General features: G+C 58.7%; 1 protein-coding gene across 2 annotated transcripts in view; it reads right to left on the bottom strand.

Moving 5' to 3' along the window:
- The window catches only part of ADCY1 (adenylate cyclase 1), a 116,358-nt gene that overhangs the window by 39,764 nt on the left and 58,011 nt on the right, over window positions 1-18,583 (bottom strand). Inside the window, exons 5-9 of one of the 2 annotated variants that reach the window (XM_073809499.1) lie at window positions 18,235-18,362; window positions 10,752-10,910; window positions 5,965-6,106; window positions 4,189-4,344; window positions 2,060-2,395 (exon numbers count right to left, since the gene is read on the bottom strand). In XM_073809499.1, coding sequence (XP_073665600.1) covers window positions 2,306-2,395; window positions 4,189-4,344; window positions 5,965-6,106; window positions 10,752-10,910; window positions 18,235-18,362 — 675 coding nt within the window. In that variant the 3' untranslated portion in view covers window positions 2,060-2,305. Of the gene's footprint in view, window positions 1-2,059; window positions 2,396-4,188; window positions 4,345-5,964; window positions 6,107-10,751; window positions 10,911-18,234; window positions 18,363-18,583 lie in introns of those variants that run through there. The other variant, XM_033862808.2, reaches the window with a different exon arrangement.

An 18,583-nucleotide genomic window follows, 5' to 3' on the forward strand; every position in this document is an offset into this window, starting at 1 on the left:
TAGATGAATGCTTTTCATCTTCTTTGTGCATTTTTGTATTTTTCTATATTTTCCACAATAAATTTCTTTTATAATCAGAAAGGAATACTGAAGGAAGAAACAGACAAGCGTAAGCATGCGGGGGTTGGATTTACTGGAGAGAAGTACCTTGGACGTGAAGTACCCTAAAGCTGTGCTGGAGCCCTGACACCAAACCCCGAAGCCCAGGTCCCTGGCCGGAGGTGCGTGCACGGTATCGCCACCTAGCGGCCGATTCACCCTGGGCTCCCACACGGCTGACCCAGGAGAGGCTAGGAACACGGGAACCCCAGGTGCGCTGTGGTCTGAGGCTGACCACGTACATCTGAGTCACCCCCCAGAACCTGGGACACAATGTCTCACAAACTCGGCACAGGCGACAGTGGAACCCACTGCCCTGATCCCGCCGGCTTCCCCAGCTCCATCTCCAAGGCCCCCTCGGTCAGGCTCAAGGTGCGGATAAAGCAAACGGAAGACAGGAACAGAAACGATGAGGCAGACCTCATCCTAAAGCAGATGCAGGATCTGAGACCCGCCGGGGAGAACGGCTGCAGGGCAGGGGCTGCTCTGCTCGGGGGTCACCGGACGGGGCACTCATGTCATCCTCCCCAAATGTCCCCACTGGTGGCCGGCCCCGCCCGTGCACAGCCTCTCCACCCCATTGTTCCAGGACCACCATGGACCCCCCCTCAGGCCGCCTGCCCTGTCTTCATCCTCTGATGCCCCCCCCCCCACGGTGCCAGCCCTCTACCTTCCCCATCCTCGTTTTCACTAATCGCGGGGGGCAGGTGGCAATGAAAGGGCACAGAGCAGGGCAGCAGAGGCCCGGGCTCCCAGCTCGGCTCCCAGCCTGCGGCACCTGCCCATGGAGGCTGTGCTCTCTGTCTCCCCAGCAGGGGAGCTGCCTGGGCCCATAGAGGCTGCCCAGGGGGCATCGAGGCCGGAATCGGGCGCCCTGCGGACGAGGGGTCAGAGTCTGGAGGAGGCGGCGTGACGGAGAGAGAAGCGGGCTGGGTGCAGAGGGCGCCTGAGAGCAGAGCGCAGGCCTGGGCTGCGGTCTCCTCCGTTGGAGCCAGCCAGGCAGTGGCGGAGGTGTCCCAAGCACCAGAGATGTTGGGTGTGTCGGAGAGGGGCATGGGGACCCTGAGCACACAGGGTAGACCCGCGGGAGACTGCGGGGACAGGGCGCCAAGGACGAAACCCAGGACACCACCACGCATGCTCCCAAGGGAGGCGGGAGGGCTGCAAAGCTGGGGAGGTGAGAGGCTCGGGGGACGAGGAGTCCAGGAATCCAACCGTGACTCCTGACGCTGGAAGAAAAGGAAGGAAGGGTCTTCCCTGGTGGCGCCGTGGTTGAGAGTCCGCCTGCCGACGCGGGGGACACGGGTTCGTGCCCTGGCCCAGGAAGATCCCATATGCCGTGGAGCGTCTGGGCCCGTGAGCCATGGCCGCTGAGCCTGCGCGTCCGGAGCCTGTGCTCTGCTATGGGAGGGGCCACGGCGGTGAGAGGCCCGCGTACCGCAAAAAAAAAAAAAGAAAGAAAGAAAGAAAAGAAAAGGAGGGAGGGAAGGGGCCCTGCACACAGCAGGTCTGCCTCCCCCAACCCCTGGGATGGGAGGGACGGGAGGAGCTGCACAGCTCCTGTCCTGGGCGTTGAGCCCAGGTGTGCGATTCCTCCCCAACCTAAGGAGCCATGGCTGGGGCGGGGGTGTTACTGGCGCTCTGTGGTCCGAGTGCGAACACCAAGGAGCCACCGGCCCCAGCGAAGGAGAAGCTGATGTTAGCTGTGCAGGCTCATCAGACACAGTCTGAATCCAGGGGTCATAGGCTCCTTTCACAGGTCAGCAGGCTCTGCCCTGGAAAAGCCTTATTAACTCCACCACCCTGGGCAATCCAGCAGGAATGACGCGTTCCCTCCCCTCTCCGCACCCCAACCCCCCTGAGGAGTCCTGGGGACACCAGCCCTTGCCTCAGGCTCCAGGATGATGGCTCTGCACTGCCCAGGCTTCAACTAAAATTTGATTTTTCATTCATTGTAGATTCTTTTGGATTACATTTGATTTTTTAAAATATTGCACTATTACTTATCCTGATACTGAGGGGTTTTTTTGGTTTTTTGTTTTATAAATTCATTTATTTTATTTATTTATCTTTGGCTGTGTTGGGTCTTCGCTGCGGTGCGCAGGCTTCTCGTTGCGGTGGCTCTTCTTGTTGTGGAGCACGGGCTCTAGGCACACGGGCTTCAGAAGTTGTGGCACGTGGGCTCAGTAGTTGTGGCTCGCGGGCTCTAGAGCACAGGCTCAGTAGTTGTGGCGCACGGACTTAGGTGCTCCGTGGCATGTGGGATCTTCCCGGACCAGGGCTCGAACCCGTGTCCCTGCATTGGCAGACAGATTCTTAACCACTGCGCCACCAGGGAAGCACAACCTGATACTGAGTTTTGGATGCATATTTAAATTGTGCACCTCATAACCCTCCCCCAGTCCCATCCCTGGCGGGGGGGTCAAGTTGAATCAAGGGGGCTGGGGCCGGGTGTACTGCGGGAAGAAGACAGTGATTAAATCTGGCTAACAAGAAAGCCTGAGAGTTCTCCTGTTACAAATTCTGGGTAAATATATTAACTCATACACACTTTGAAATGTACAACTGAGCTGGCAAGAAAGTAAGGAAAATGACCAGAGGCCAGAAGCGTCAGGACAGTAGGAATGCAGGCCAGGGAATGGTACCATCAAGCTTTCATGGGGCTCACAGAAATCCAGGGGCCCAAGCAAGATGGGCAGTGAGGTCAAAGCCCTCCGGCTGAACCCCAGACCCTGAGAGGCTCCGTCAGCAAACACCAACCAGGAGAGACCATGCAGTGGGGTTGGTCTAAGACAGCTGGCCTTAGACCTAGCTGCATACCACCTGGGACATCTAAAAACCACAAGCCGGGCATTTAGCCTCCTGCGAGGCCAGTAGAGGAAAGGCCCATCTTCTTGAGGGAATTCACCAGCAACAGAGCTCTTAGGCATCTCCAGATAAAGTTTTCCCAAACAGGAGCTCGTCATCAAAATCACAAGAAAATTCCTCTAGAATAAGGCACCACGAGCGAGAGTCAGCAGGATTTTGCTTCCTCCTGAAAAGCCACTAAAACTGTGGTGAGGGAATTCCTTTTAAAGGCATAAAACCCACACGGAGGAGAAAATGAGAGTGCAGAAGCAGCAATGCAATCTCAGGAAACAGGCAATCGGTCACGGATGTGCAGACCCAAGAGCACAGGTGATAGTGAAAGTCAGAATATTCAGGAGGCACAGCCGTTGGTGAGGGGACTGGAGGGCCAATGACAAGAGGACGCGGGGAGGACGCTCAAAGCTGCTGACGAAGTGGCGGAGCACAGGCTTCACCCCAGGCTGCCGGGACGCGGCCCTCCTGCCCCAGAGGACCGGGGTCTTCCCTGGGGGGGGAAGGGATCAGGGTCTCTGGCCCCGGGTTACAGGCAGTATGCTTGTGTGGTTGAAGCAGACACTAAGGATCCCCCCGCCAGCCACAATGCTGCCTCCGCTCAGCTCCAGGCTTTCACCCCAGGCCTCGCCCCATCCCAGCAGACTAAAGACCAAGGTGACTCTGACCAACCCAAGAAGAAAGACGGAAAATCCTGCACCCAGGTCACCTGCAGGAACACCCACAAAAGGAACCTCCGTCAGGTGCTGGAGGCTATGCACCCCGAATTAGAGGGACTTAACCCAGGAAGGAGCGGCCTCTGATACGAGAGCCAGAGAGGGAGGGAGGGGATGGCCAGAGATGCTCTCCATAGAGGTGAAGGGCAAGGCTGGGGTGACACCACGTTGAGGCTCTCGGGGTGAAGACAGAGGAGGTCGGGGGCTCCGGAACCAGCGATACAATATCTGACACGTACAGATATCCTGAGGACAGATTTAAACAACGGCTGGGGGACTGTGGCTTGAATTTACCGATAAATCCATGGGATGCCAAGTTGCAAAAAAAAACCCACAACGTAATGAAAAGTGTTTTGCAGGAAAGCAAAAGCAGCCCAGCTCTGAACAGCATTTACAAGACTATGCGAGGTGAAGGACGAGGGCTACTGGAGCCGACCACAGCAGGACGGCACTGGGAGGACAGACACACAGGGACTCCCTGCGGGACCGGCACACGGGGGTGGGGCCCGCCTACCTTGTCGTCGTCCTCGCAGGTCATGACATTGGAGAAAGGGATCTCAGCCTTGAACATCTTCCGGCAGTGCATGAGCTGCACCAGCAGGTAGCACACGGTCTTGAACTTCATCCTCTTGGCCGGTTTTATATCTGAGAGAATCAGCCCTGGAAATATCTGTGTGGACGTGCAGCAAAGAGAAACACTGTGAGCCGACACACACGTCCTATCTCTTGGGCGGGGAGCACGAACTTAACGGGGCAGGGAGATCACAGGCCACTTGCTGAGGACCTACGGCTCACCAGACCCAGCAGGGAACAGAACCGGCAACCCAGTCCCAAAACACGCAGGTCTCAACTACGCCCAATGCCTCTGAAACGAGAGCGATGCCCGAATCCCGGGGCGGATGCATGGACATCACCCAGCTGGGGCAGCACCACCCTGATGAGTGTCACCCACTGGCCCCCGGGGTCCGTCCTGCAGACCTGCCCTTCTGCCTTTCACCTTTTTCTCTCTCCTCCTCAACCCAAACTTCTCCCAAGGGGCTGCTCATCGTACAGACCTCGCCATCCTTCCCACCCTCAAACCGCAGCCATGGCTGACGCTGTTGTTTAATTCTGTATGACGGGTGGGGCGGCATCCACTCATGGCACCAAGGCTCCCTCCTCTGACTCACAACCTCCTGCATCCCGGCAGCAGCTCGCAAGCTTTCCTCCTTGGCGCCCTGCCCTCTGCTCCTATGTCCCCAGGTTGACCCCAGCTGGTCACCCAAACCTCTCACACCTGCCCTTCCCTCACACACTCACTCCCCTCCTCCAGAAGTCAGCTCACCCTGCCCTGCCTGTCCTGCCCTGAACCCCATTTCTCTCCCCTGGCCAGTGCCACACCCATCCCCAGCTCCCACATCACATGGGTGCCACCGCATCCTGGCCTGGAGAGCACTGGCCCACGGATGCACCAGGACAGTGAAACCCCAAGCTCTCCCTGACCTGCTTGTATCCTGAAGAAGTACTGTGGCCACCTGTGTCCTGTGCACCTCACCTGTGTCCCGTGCCCCTCACCTGAGCACTGCACTCCTCACCTGAGCCCTGTGCCCCTCAGCTGAGTCCTGCGCCCCTCACCTGAGTCCTGCGTCCCTCACCTGAGTCCTACGCCCCTCACCTGAGTCCTGCACTCCTCACCTGAGCCCTGTACCCCTCACCTGAGTCTTGCGCTCCTCACCTGTGTCCTGTGCCTCTCACCTGAGTCCTGTGTCCCTCACCTGAGTCCTGTGCCCCTCATCTGAGTCCTGCGTCCCTCATCTGAGTCCTGCGCCCCTCACCTGAGTCCTGCGTCCCTCACCTGAGTTCTGCGCCCCTCACCTGAGCCCCGGAAGTGGTTCGGTCACCCTCAATCGTGTCCAGATCACTTTCCCAGGACAGAGTGACCTTCAGCGCTCACACAGGATGGTCACAAGCCTTCCTGTCTGCACAGCACCCCTTGATCCATAGCGCACCCCATCCCTGACCTCCTGCAGAGGGTTCTCAAACCTGATTTGCAGGAGAGGTAGTGAAGGCCCAGGGAGGTGCAGTAGGACTCAGGATGGCCCAGCCCTCGAGGACCCCAGGGCCCTGACTCCAAGCTCCATCCCCTCCCCTCCCCCACGGCCCTCCCCTCACAGGCAACAGGCCAGGCCCAGGACACAAGGTCAGCGGGGACACCCTCCCATGTGCGCAGAGCTCAGGGTCTGAGAAGCAGCGATCTGGGGAGCTATGAGTCCTTAAGAAGGCTCCGCACAGGACCCCTTCTGGAGCCCACCTTTCGCCGATGGGAGGGCACGATGAAAAAGGTCTCGATGTTGTGAGTTTTCAGAAAACTGTTCCTCTCGTGTCCATGGCCCGGCTCCACCTCATAGTCACCATTCAGGCACGCCAGGGTGGTCTTTGTGATGTGAACCTTCCTACGGAAAAGGAGGCGGAGGTTTGGACGAAGCCTCCCCTGCGGGGCCGCAGCTGGTCTGGGAGGCATCCGGGCGATGCTCTGCGGGGTCCTGGCAGAGCTCTGGAAGGAACACTCAGATTCCCTGGGGCATACGCACAGGAGGACTGACAGGTGGGATGGGGCAGGGGAGGGACCCCACGAGAGAGGGGGAAGTGTGCAAAGGAGGGCCAAGAACAGGGAGGGCTGCAGGCAGAGGGGATAAGGGGCCAGAGGGACACAAGAGGAACTGAAGGGGACAAAGGAAGCAAGTGTCAGAGGACACAGAAAGGACGATGAGGGAAGGAGAGGGGGGCAAGGTGAGGGGAGAAGCCAAACCCCCAGGGCGGGAGGACCCCAGCCTGACATCAGGCCCACACTGTCCCCACACAAAGTGGGCGGGTGGGAACAGAGCCATGTGTGCGGCATTCATGCCCACCCCAGTGAGTTTTCTGGTGAGAGAAGGAGAAATCCTCAGGTAGCATAACCTGAGCAAAACCCAGTCCCCACGTAACCTAGACACGTGGCCTGAGCTTCCGACCCTTAGCAAGGCCTGAGCACTGGGGCTTAGGGAGAAACACAAACTCCCCAGCATGCAAAACACTCCCTGCAAAGACCTGAGCCCTCACGTCCCCAAACAGTCTCCTGAGTTCCTCGGTCGGGGAGGGGGAGACACATGCAGGGCACTGAGGCAGGAGTGAGCATCCCCCCATTGCTGGCCCTGAGGGCACCTGGGACACTGTCACCCCATCAGCCTGGCCCTGAACTGCAAACGGCATCAACAGTCTCAGAAATGCACGCACATCCACTCATTCATTCACTGGTCCCCCTCCCTCCTTTCCTTCCTCCCTTCCTTCCACCACAGAGCGGGACGGCACAGTCCTGTCACTGAGCTGAGGGGCCAATAGGGAGACAGAAACATCAGCAACCGCTCTCAGTGCAGAGCATCTCAGGCTCTGGAAAAGAGGAGGGGTCTCGGGTGCAGGTTGCCCTAAAAGCACATGGTGGGAATGGACAGCACCCAGGCTCTCAGCCTGGGCTGGGGAGAAACTGGAGGCCTGGCTGGTCCTGAGCAGCAAGGCCACTAAAGGGGATAGGGCCACCTCACTTCCAAGTGCCGCCCACCACTCACGGGGCGATCCCTCCCCCAACACAGGTGGTGGGAGTGAAGACAGCCGCGCTAGCTCGCCTGCCCTGGAGACGGAGGGTGGGGACGCCCAGTGTCTGCCATCCCTAAGGCCCGCAGCACCACAGCCCAGTTATTGATGAGACTGTCTTGTCCAAGACAAGAGGGGTGGGGAGATGTGGGACCTGGGGCGGAGGCGGCTCCACCATACCCTGGAGCTGGGTGGGGTATGCAGGTGACCCCAATCATGGTTCCTACCTGAGGGCCCCTGGGGTGGGGGGCGCGGGTAGGCCATTTGCTCAGGACCCAATTTCACTTGCTTCCAGGCAGCCTGGAACATGCATCCAGCACTTCAGTTTGGGGCTGACCAGGAGCCGTGTGTGCTTCAGGGCAGCAGAGAGGGCTGTGTGGTCTCCTGCCACCAAGAAGCAGACAGGTGCCCCATCCCTCCCTGGCCTTGGCCTCTCCAAGGCAACCACTCAGGGTGTACGGCCTGGGGAAGGAGTCCATGAATCAAGTCCCAGGGGTCCCAGCGTGAGATGCTGGGGTAAAGACACAGCAGTGACTCATTCCTCCCATCTGTCCGCCCGTCCATCTGTCTGTCTGACCAGCCACACTCCCCGAATACCCAATGAATAGAAGATAAGTGCTTGCAGAATGGATGGATGGAGGATGGATGGGTGGATGGAGGAAGTATGGAGGATGGATGAGTGGATAGGTGGGTGGATGAAGAAAGCAAAAGAAGGACAAGGGGGAAGGGGGAGGGATGGGCTGGGAGTTTGGGATTAGCAGATGCTAACTATTATATAGAGAATGGATCAACAACAGGGTCTTCCTGCACAGAACAGGGAACTATATTCAATATCCTGTGATAAACCATAATGGAAAAGAATATGAAAAAGAACGTATTGATATATATATGCGTGTAACTGAATCACTTCGCTGTGCAGTAGAAATTAACACAACATTGTGAACCAACTATACTTCAATAAAATAAAATTTTTTAAAAGAATGAAGGCATCACATTAAGAATAGTGCAAGAAAGAGCAAACCTAAAGAGAGGCAGAGTGAGGAAACCCTGAGAAGCTCCAGGGTGGACACCATCTCCAGGGGCCTCTCGGAAGGTTACTGGAAAAGCCCCATCACACACATTCCCCCCCTGCCCCGCTGCAAGGGCAAGGCAGGACCCCGAGGGGTGCACGCACCACGTGTGCCAGGCCCCTAGAGGCACCGGGGAGGGTGGCTCAACAGCCCCTGGTCCCCACTCACAGAGCAGCTTTCCAGCAGCCCCTCCCAGGCCAGCTTCCTTCCGCTCCGCCCCTGCCCTGCGGGGAGAGTCGCAATGCTGTCTCCCTGGGAGCCAGGCACTCACGCTCTGGCCCTCGTGTGCCCTGCACCCTCTGCTGAGGCCACCGCTGGCTGCACGCACCCGATCTGGTGTCCAGTCCTCATTTTGCAGCACTGAACGCAGCTGACGGCTCTCCCTCCTCCCCGGCCCTCCTCCCGGCTGCCCGCACTCCCTCTCACCACCCCACCCTCCCCTGCCCCTCTCCTGTCTTGCGCTCCCCTCCTCTCAGGAGCTCTCAGGCTCGGACCTTCATCATCTTCCCTCCTCCTCGCACCTCCTCCTGGCGCTCCGTGTGCAGTGCCAGGGTCTCAGTGCCCCCAAGGGCCTGTGAGCGCCCCAGACCCCCGCCCAGCTCTGAACTGACCTCAGTGCCCAGGAGACCCAGGCTGACAGGTGATAAAGGCACCTCCCCCCGGCCCCGTGTCGTGCTCCCCTCTCTGCATCCCCCCTGTGACCCCCCAAGAACGTGAACCCCACCGGGGCCGAGGGCTTTGTCTTCGTTGCCAACATCACCCTCCCCCGTCCTGGAAAAGCCAGGTGCTCGGTAAACCCTGTGCTCCTGAGGTGGGTGTCTCTGAAAGGGGGAGTGGAGGGGGAGGAGGGAAGAAAGAAGCAAAGCAGAGAGCAGGGCAGGCAGGATGCACGCCCCCCACCATGGGACTGGTAGGTAGAGTGGAAGGAGGGAAGCTACCGGTCAGCCGGAACTTGAAAGACGCCCTGGCCAGGTGAGGGGGCTGCGGAGCGGGGTCCCTGGCGGTGGGAAGTCCGTGTGCTTGTCCGCACGGCAGGCGGAACGCTGAAAGACCTCAGTGGGCAGGGGAGGAGGGAGGTGGGCGGCTCCTGGCGCCACCTGGCCGGCCAGGGGGCTGGACTTTGTGCAGGACAGCGGGGCTGCAGGCGGGCTACTGCTGGGACTCACTCTGGCGCCCAGAGGGCGAGGGGCAGGCACAGTGAGAAGGTGCCCCCCCCCACCGAGACCCTGCTCTGAAGGGTGGAGAACAGGAGGAGCGGAGGGGTGCTGGAAGGACGGGGCCCTGGAGGAAGGAGGGGTCGGTGGCCAAGAGGGTCCCCCCAGGCGGACGCTCAGAGGCAGCCCGGGTCACAGATGACAATGCCGCGATTTTTGAGCTCGCCTAGAAATGCCGCGGCCACTCCCGTGGCAGGCTTAGCGTGGATCCAGGCTCGTTGGATTCTAATCTCCAGGCTTGCGGCTTCCTGGAGCCCCGTAAGCTCTCCTTTCCTGCAATTTCAAAGCTGCTCTCCAGAGCCAGTGGCCTTGGATGTCACTCACTGGTCCCTCGGCCGAGCTCAGGGCCTTGGCACAAGGAAAGGTGTCACCTGTTTCCGCCACCTCCCCCAAAAAGTCAGGCCAGGAGGGAGGGGGGAAGATGCGGCCCAGAGGACGCCAGGTCTCTAGGGTGAGAACAGGACAGCTGGGGACAGGCAGCCAGGGCCAGAGGGGCCCTGAGGCCCCGCAGAGCGGAGGGCACAGAGCTTTGCCCTGAGGTTCGCAAGACAGAAGCAGACATGCGTGTGCAGGTGTCTAACACTCAGCTCTAGCCCCTGGGAACCGCAGCTGGGCCCTGCAGCAGCTGCGAGCACGGCCGCCAACCCCTCTAAGAGGCGGAAATCGGGAGGGTGGGGCCATGGGAGTGTGCCTCAGAGCACCCTCTTCTGCAGTCACATCGTCCCCCTGCTGCCCACCGTTCGTGGAGGGCGGGGAGGTCCCGTTCAGTTCTCGGGTTAATGTTTTCACCGTACGTGATGCCTTGGCTCTGGGGAATGGTTTGAAGAAAATGAGACCAAAGGAGGCGACTGTAATGAGAAAGCATTAGGAGTGCACGGACCAGTGAGAAATGCACCGTCCTCACTCTAGAAGGAAATCTGTAACTTCCCTAGTGGGGCTCTAAAGGCAGAACACTTTCCACTTTAAGTCTGAGAAAGAAAGCAAAAAGAGAAGCAACATTCAGCACGCAGGACAGCTCCGAGCCAGGCAGACCACAGGGGCAGCGTTCAGTCTCCTCCTCCCGGGTTGGCTCGCCCACTCTCTTTGGGGCCTTGCGGGTGGGGCTGGGACAGCCGGGCATTCCCAGATCCCCAGGCAGAAGGTTGAATTAGAATCCCCCGCCCCTACCCTCAGGGTTCCCGATTTACCCAGGCAGGCCGGCAGCTTCCATGACGTTCGCCAGGGTCACGTCGTTGGACCACACGTCGTACTGCCACTTGCGCAGGCCCAGGACCCCGCAGAGGACCCTGCCGGTGTGCAGCCCCACACGCATGTTCAGGTCCACCTCAGTGGCCTCGGCCACGGACCTGCAGCAAACACAGGCAGGGCGTGGGGCTGGGGCCCCGTGGTCTGCTCCCTCAGGGCCAGGAGCACAGGGCAGCGGGAGCATGCGGGGGGCGGGTCTCCTGACCTAGTCAGCCTGACCCCCGAGCTGTGGGCCCTGGTGGGCAGGGGTCACTCCAAGCTGGCTCCCCCCTGCTCCCATGGCCACTGGCCATCTCACAAGGCATCCCACCTCCTCTATCCCCCTCCCCACCCAGAGCAGCAGCAGAAGAAAAATGAGCCCAGGACCCCGATCGAGGACGCCGATCCTGCTCTGGGTACCACTGACCTCATCAGGGGTGTTCGTGCCTGCTTGCTAGCCAGGGGCCAGCGTGAGAGCCCCGGGGAACATCGGACAGGGTCCCAGGAGCCCTGGGAACGGTCAAGGTTTGACCCTGAGTTCCCTGAGAGGGTGGGCTGCAGACCCAGCCTGCGGGGAGGCGCGAGGCTCCACAAACCTGCCCCGAACAACAGGGGGGCCTTGTGGGGTGCAAACTGTGCATCTGTCAACTCAAGGGAGAAAACAAGACGAAACACGCGGACGCTGAAATCAGACTGCAGGGCCAGCGCACGCGCGCTCCACTGCCCCAGGCGCTCGTGTCTCTGGGCTCCAGACCCGGCTGAGGAAAGGGTTGGCAGGAAGCCCTGAGGGCCCCAGGAGAGACCACCCTCAGATGTGGGGGGTAGTGCCTGTCGTGTCAGAAGAAACAGGAGGTGGTTTTAAAAGTTCCTTTTAAAGGAACGAGGACGCCCTGCATGGTTTCTCCAGCCCCACGAAGCCCACGGTGAAGGGAGATGCAGGAAGTAGGCAAAGGGCCTGTGATCGCACAGCCAGAGCGCGGGGGACGCACCGCAGCCACGGGGAGGCCCTCTGATGCCACTTTGCTGGACTTTCCACTTCTCCCCAAAAGCAAGAGATTATTTAATCTTTAAAAAGTCTGAAGCATGTTGCTGAGGAAGCAATGTCGGGCCTGGCTGGTGTGCTCCAAGGGACAGAATTGCAAGGAAGCCGTGAGGGCGGGGAGGGGGTCAGCCACGGCGCCCCCAGCCCTCCCCACCCTGGGCGGGTCCGAAGGTGGCCCCGACCGGCACGTGTGTCGGATGGGGTTCTCCGGCCAGTGGAGACGTTCCGTAGCAAGAAGGGCAGGAAGGTGGAGCTGAGGCTCGGGGACACAGCGGCCCCATGATTAGGACATCGGCTGCGAGAGGGAAGGCAGACTGGGAGACCAAAGGCACGCAGGGCCATGCTGCCACCACCCTCAGGCAGCCCGACATGGACTACCCACCCTCCGTCCCCTCCCAACAGCAGGTGCCCTGTAGTCCAACCACATCTAGACCTGCCCCCACAATACAGCAGGTGCCCCGAGCCTGTGAGCAAAATCTCAGTCCTGCCCCAAGTCTCAGGGCTGAGTCATGTGCATCCCACCCTGTTCACACATAACAGAGGCCCAGCCCGGATGCTGCATCCAGGAAGCCCTCCCAGATCCTTCACCACAGCAAACACACCCCCGTCCCTGCCCAGACCCTTGTCACTCTGCTTCCGCTGGGTCAGGCTCCATCAGAGACTACTGCGTCCACATGGCCACATGGCCGGGCTGACTGTACTGACCAGAGGCTTGGCGGACATCCTAGGGCCCTCCCAGAGAGTGGGTTGCAAGCATCCTGGGAGGGGCTGCCCCAGGCCATTCCTCACCTGTGTCTTGTCCCAGGCGGCTGGGGCTTCCCACCTACCCCACCCGCGACGGCTGCAAGCTGTAACAGGGCTTAACCGCTGGACAGATGCATTCCGGCCACAGCGCCCGCCACTGGCCCCTTGGGTTTGGTGTCAGCCCAAGGGAGAAGGAAGGCGGTAGCTGACACCTCCTGCCCTGGCTTAGCTTCCACAGCCCACCTGCGTCCAGTGTCCTGACTAGCCCCATCCCACCTGGTGGTCTCTGCGCGTGAGCCTGCCTCCACGCTCGGTACCTGGAAGTCCTCTGTGCCTGGACTGGCCTGCCGCCTGCTGACCCGAGGCCCATTTACAAGGGGTCCTGGCCACGAGCTTCCCAGGGCCTGGTGTAACACCAGTCCTGGACCCTCCTGAGTAAACGGTGTGGAATGAGATTTCAGTTCCCCTCGCCCACACAGCTGCTGACCACCACCAGCTCGCTGCCCTCCAAGAAAAAAACCCTTAATCTAAAAGACTAAAGAAAGACGAGGGGCTTCAAATGATGAGGAAATAAAGAGACTGGGAATCTTCATCTGAAACAAAATGAATGCCACCAGGACACAACTTAAGTCCACAACATCGCAAGGAGGTCGACAGAGAAGGAAAGTCCCGAAGCCCTGGCTCACGTGCCTCTGACAGCAAAGGAGCCTGTTCTGTGCAGCAGAAGAGAGGACAGAGCTGGGCCGCCCCGCGGGAAGGCTGGGCCTTCCCCAGAGACTCTGAAACTAGCATCCCCAGGGACTCTGAAACTATCCCACGATCTCTTCCTAGCAGGTTACTGATGCGTGATGCCCTTACTAGTGATCCACGATTTATTCATCATCATAACAGGAGTAGCAGCATTAAAGAAGCAAACACTTACACCCGGGGTGCGCCTCGGGCTGGGTCCCCAGAGCTCCACCTCCCCAGCCTGGCTCGTGCACACTCGGCTGCCTCAATGCCAACGTCCTGTCCTCAGATCAAAAACTGCAGGCTGCGACCAGGAAGGGACAGGACCTGGGGGGCAGGTTAACCCCATTCGTCAGCAATGCCACAGCATGCGTGAGGCTCACTGGACCCAGCCCACCTGCCCTACCCTGACTTCCACTTGCACACCGTTCACCCACAGCCTGGCAGGGCTTCCTGCCAGCCAGGAGCCCCTGCCACGGCCCCCCGCCCCGAGCGGCCTCCACTCAAACCTCCCCCCTATCCCAGCCTGTCTTCTAACCAGGAGCAGTTCTGCCTGCAACTGCTCGCGTCACCCACCGAGGGCCTGTCCCCCAAAACCATGGCACACGCGGGCCCCAGAGGCGTGCCGAGACACTGCCTTCCCAGCTGGCCCTCGAGCCCAGCCTCACCGTCCTCTGTATTCAGGGGGCCAGGCTGGACCGTAGAACCAGATACGTCTACACAGGGTCCCGGGCATCCTGGTGTTCAGCTCTGATAACCTCAGAAGCCTGCGTGCCACGAATTTACAATAAAGGTTTTGTGGAAGCCTGACTGTTCACATATCTTTACTACCTATTTCATTGTATACACTTTAAATGTGTTTTTTTTTCAATTTTAACTCTTTTTTCATTCGTTTGCCAATCGCCAGTTAAAGGTACTGAAACAACAAAACTAAGGTTTAAAAAAAAATTTTTCTTAATTCACAAAAAGAAATGAGTTCGGGAAAGAAGTAAACTTGCAAAAGATGTTTTTGTGCATTTTAAGCATTTCTACTTCTGCAGTCGTGGAAGGGCAAAGGGCAGGGGGACTGCTGCGACCCACGTCCAACCTTCCTCAAGGAGGCCTTCCTGTCCGCAGTGTGCAGGGCCTTTGCCAGCCTCCACCCAACCTGTGCAGCCCAGGACACTCCACCAATTCGCCCCGTCTGTCACCCCTTCGAGCAGGCTCTCAATTGGGGGAACAGCAGACGTGCAGTGAGCTGGACAGTCACTTGTAGATAAATCCTGCCTCAAGAACTGTCTCACTCTAGATTACCAACAAGGACCTTCTGTACAGCATGGGGAACCATACTCAGTATCTTGTAATAACCTGTAAGGGGAAAAGGTCTGAAAAAGAATAGATATACATATATATATGTAACTGAATCGCCCTGCTGTACACCTGAAACTAACATAACATTGTAAATCAACTATACTACAATTGAAAAATTGTCGGGCTTCCCTGGTGGCGCAGTGGTTGAGAATCCGCCTGCCAATGCAGGGGACACGGGTTCGAGCCCTAGTCCGGGAAGATCCCACATGCCGCGGAGCAACTAAGCCCGTGCGCCACAACTACTGAGCCCGCGAGCCACAACTACTGAAGCCCGTGTGCCTGGAGCCCGTGCTCCACAACAAGAGAAGCCACCACAATGAGTTAAGAAAAAATTGTATGAAAAAGAAAAAGAAAAGAAAAACAGAAAAAAAACAAAACAAAAAACCTGTCTCACTGAAGAGCGTTTGCCAAGAACTGAGAAAACTGAAGGACGGGGAGGACCAGGCCTCCAGAACAATCAGAAATGACTTCTGTCACTCGGCCATCTCTTCTCATTCGACCTCCAGCCTTGGGCTGCTCCAGCCTGGGCACATCGGGTCTACCCATGACCTGAGCACAGGCAAGCTGGCCTTACCAGCTCAAAGACGGGTCAGGGAAGGAAGAGCACATGTCATTTACTTCTACTTAACTCAATATAGTGAACCAAAAATACCCAGACCACAAGCAAAGCCACGTCTGGATGAAGTATTTAGCAAAACGGTACCCTGCCTGTTTGGAGGTCTGATTCGTGATTTGCTAATGCCTGTGACAGGCAAGGTGCTCCCCGTGGAGTGGACAAACCCCGTTCCTATAAGTGCACAGAATCCTGCTGCTTTGGAGCCCAAGGGAGGGACAGCGGCAGCTCAGCTGGCTGCCTTTTCTGGGGGTTAATGAATTGATGACCGCAGTGGCTGGGGACCCAGCATCTTCCGTGCCAGCCCATTTAACCTGGGATCCCATTTAATTCCCACAACAGCTCAGAGATGCAAACACGGTTTCTGCATGTCACAGCAGAGAAAATCAGGGATGCGAGGAAACCAAAGCATCACCTCAAGGATGGGGAACCAGGAACCCAGGGGGCCTGTCTGCTTCCTCGGGCAGGAAGCCCCCAGCCCACTCAGGAACAGCTGCATCTGGGGGCTGATGACCTGAACTCTAGGAAGCGTTCTTGTACCAGACTTGGCTGCAGAGGAGCAGTTTCCTTGGGTCTGACCTAATATTCAAGGCCTGACAGAGGGAAGCTGGCACTGGGGTGCAGGAGAGGGTAGAGGCACAGATCTCACATGGGCAGCACACCCATTGGTGGGGGGGGGGGGGCAGGATCAGGCCTGGGTACCCTGGGGAGGGGCCGCAGAACTTACAGTCAAAGACCCAGGTCCAAGCAGCATGACACCACCAGGAGTCCTGGTGAAACCTCCCCAGAACCTTCAAGGTCAAGGACTAGCCCCTGACCACCAGGACACAGGGCCTGGACGTGGCCATGAGGTTGGTCCCACTGCCCTGGTCTCTGCCAATCCAAGCTCGCTCAGAGCCCTGGATGTCATGAAGCCATCACTCCCATTTTTCAGATGAGGAAACTGAGAGCCAGGGTCACAGCTCTGCAGGGGCAAGACGAAGCCAGTCATCACATTTGCTGGGCACGTAAGGCTCTTCCCACTCTATCTCCATTCCTCCCACAGGCAGGTGCCACCTGGCCAAAACTGGGAATATATAGATGACTTTAAATTATTATTAAAAATCGCACCAACAACAATTAACGTGTGGTTTTTTTTAAGAGCACATAGCACACTTTAATGAGGTCCACAGTTTGAGAGGAAGATCTGATTTGGGTGCTGCGGGCAGATGGGGGCCAGATACCCCCAAGCAGGAGCCCAGGGGGCCTCGGGCACTGCCACTCCCCTGGGAGGGGGTTAAGAGCCCTGGGACTCCACATTCAGGCTGCATTCTTCACTCGGTCTTTTACACGGAGCATGGAAAATCTTTCATCCGTTTTCCCCATAGAAATGAACTTTCTACCAAGTGGAAAAAAGATCATTCCTCACTTCTTGGCCAGGGAGAAGACCCTCGACCCCTCCGGTCTCACTCAAGGTCAGGGCCGGTCTGGCTGCACGCCTGCCTGCCCCTGCCCTTGCAGACTTCTTCCTCGGTTTTTACAGATTCCTTCTTCAGCTCCTCTCTATCCGGCGGCAGCAGCGCTTGACCCACACACGTCGGTCCTGCACTCACAAGGGTCGGAGTGGATTGCCCTGTTTTCTGAAGTGAGCGACCCTGGTGGATGTGCTGCCCGCAAAGTGTCCGCCTGAAGAGGGAGCTGACAACAGTGGTCCAACACCCCTACGGTGGGGCTCGCGCATCCCCCGAACCTGAGCATCTGCGTCACCACGCACGGCGTCTGCACGAGATGCTTCAGGAGTCTCATAACCTTGCCAACCATCCCTCCTGCCTTTGGGTGTCCTCTGTCCACTCAGAGGTCCCCAGGCCTGCAGCAGACCTCTCTGTGGCCCCGGCAAGGGACATCTCGGCACCGCAGCCTCTTCTGCTTCCAGGTCACCCACGGCGCTGTGCCCGCGACCCAGGGCCACCTCTGGCCTCCCCAAAGAGCAGGCCGGTCAACAACCAGCCTCTTCTCCAGTTCAGCTTTTCTCCAGAGCAAGGGCTGCATATTGAAATCACCTGGGAGCGGGGGGCTTTTCCACCCTCAATCCTAGACCACAGCCCAGACCAGCTGCCACTGGCTCTCCGGGCAGAGCAGGCCTCAGGGATTCGACTTGCCCAGGCAATGCCGACACACAGCTCCTGGCTCCTGAGAAGCGGGGTACCAGGCCGAGCACGCTGGCGAGGTGCTGAGCGCCCTGCTTCTGCACACAGTGTGCAGGTGTGTGGACCCCGCAGTCTGCGTCGCAAGGACTGTGCAGCTGAGCCTGCCGTTCATCCCATCGCGTTCCATTCTCGTGCTATGACTTCTCTGCTCCCAAGTGTGAAAACACAGCAGGCCCTGGTGACCCCATCTCACGGAGCCGAAGCCATCTCTCCAGGCTGTCGAGAAGCCGGGATGTGGCTCTAAGCTCCGCCCACCAGCCCAACCTCCCAGCTCCAGACCCTCCTTAACTAGACGGAAGGCTCCCACCTCCTCATTGCCTGACGAGGGCTATGAGGGTGGCTAAGCAAGGAGCAGGCCAGGCCCCCAGTGTTCCAGAAATACCTGCTCCACCCCACCCTCTCTCCACAGAGAGCCCCTGACACCTGGTCACCTGCCCGCATGGACAAGCACATGGGACTCCTTTTCAACTGGAACGCGGCCGGATTTGAGCCAACCCTTTCCCGCAATCAACTCCTTGAAATCTTATCCGGCTAAGCGCGAAGGGTCATTTCTTTTGGCCTGACTAACGCATAGCTGGCAATACCCTGGATCACCGCGGACAGGGAAATGCAGTCCCCACAAAACGCAAAGAAGGGAATCACAGAGGCAGAGCTGCACAGAGCAGGCGGGACTCCACCCAGCACCTCGCCGCCTGGCTCTGGGTCTCCGCAGCCACGGCACAGGTGACCCACCTCGGACACACTGGCCAGGACAAGGCAGGCCTGCACGGCAGGGCACTCACGTGATGGTGTCGATCATGTCCAGGCCCATCTCCACGCAGCAGTGGGCGTGGTCCGTCTTGGGCTGAGTGAGGCCGGACACGCAGTAGTAGCAGTCTCCCAGGATCTTGATGCGACGGCAGTGGTTCTCCTTCGGGCGAGAGGGCAAAGGGCATGTTAGTGGCGCACCTGGGGCCGCCCGAGCACCTGCGCCTCTACCACCACCAGGTGCGCTGACCGTTGAGCTCAAGGCCCGACCTAGACCAGGGCCCAGGCGGCTCTCCCACAGTCAGGGTACCTCGGGAGGGCAGGTGGCCCCTATATGGCTGTGATTAGGGTCGCCTTGGGGCACCCCACGCCGTCCCCGCTACC

The sequence above is a fragment of the Tursiops truncatus genome, chromosome 9, assembly GCF_011762595.2.
Source record: "Tursiops truncatus isolate mTurTru1 chromosome 9, mTurTru1.mat.Y, whole genome shotgun sequence".
NCBI lineage: Eukaryota > Metazoa > Chordata > Mammalia > Artiodactyla > Delphinidae > Tursiops > Tursiops truncatus.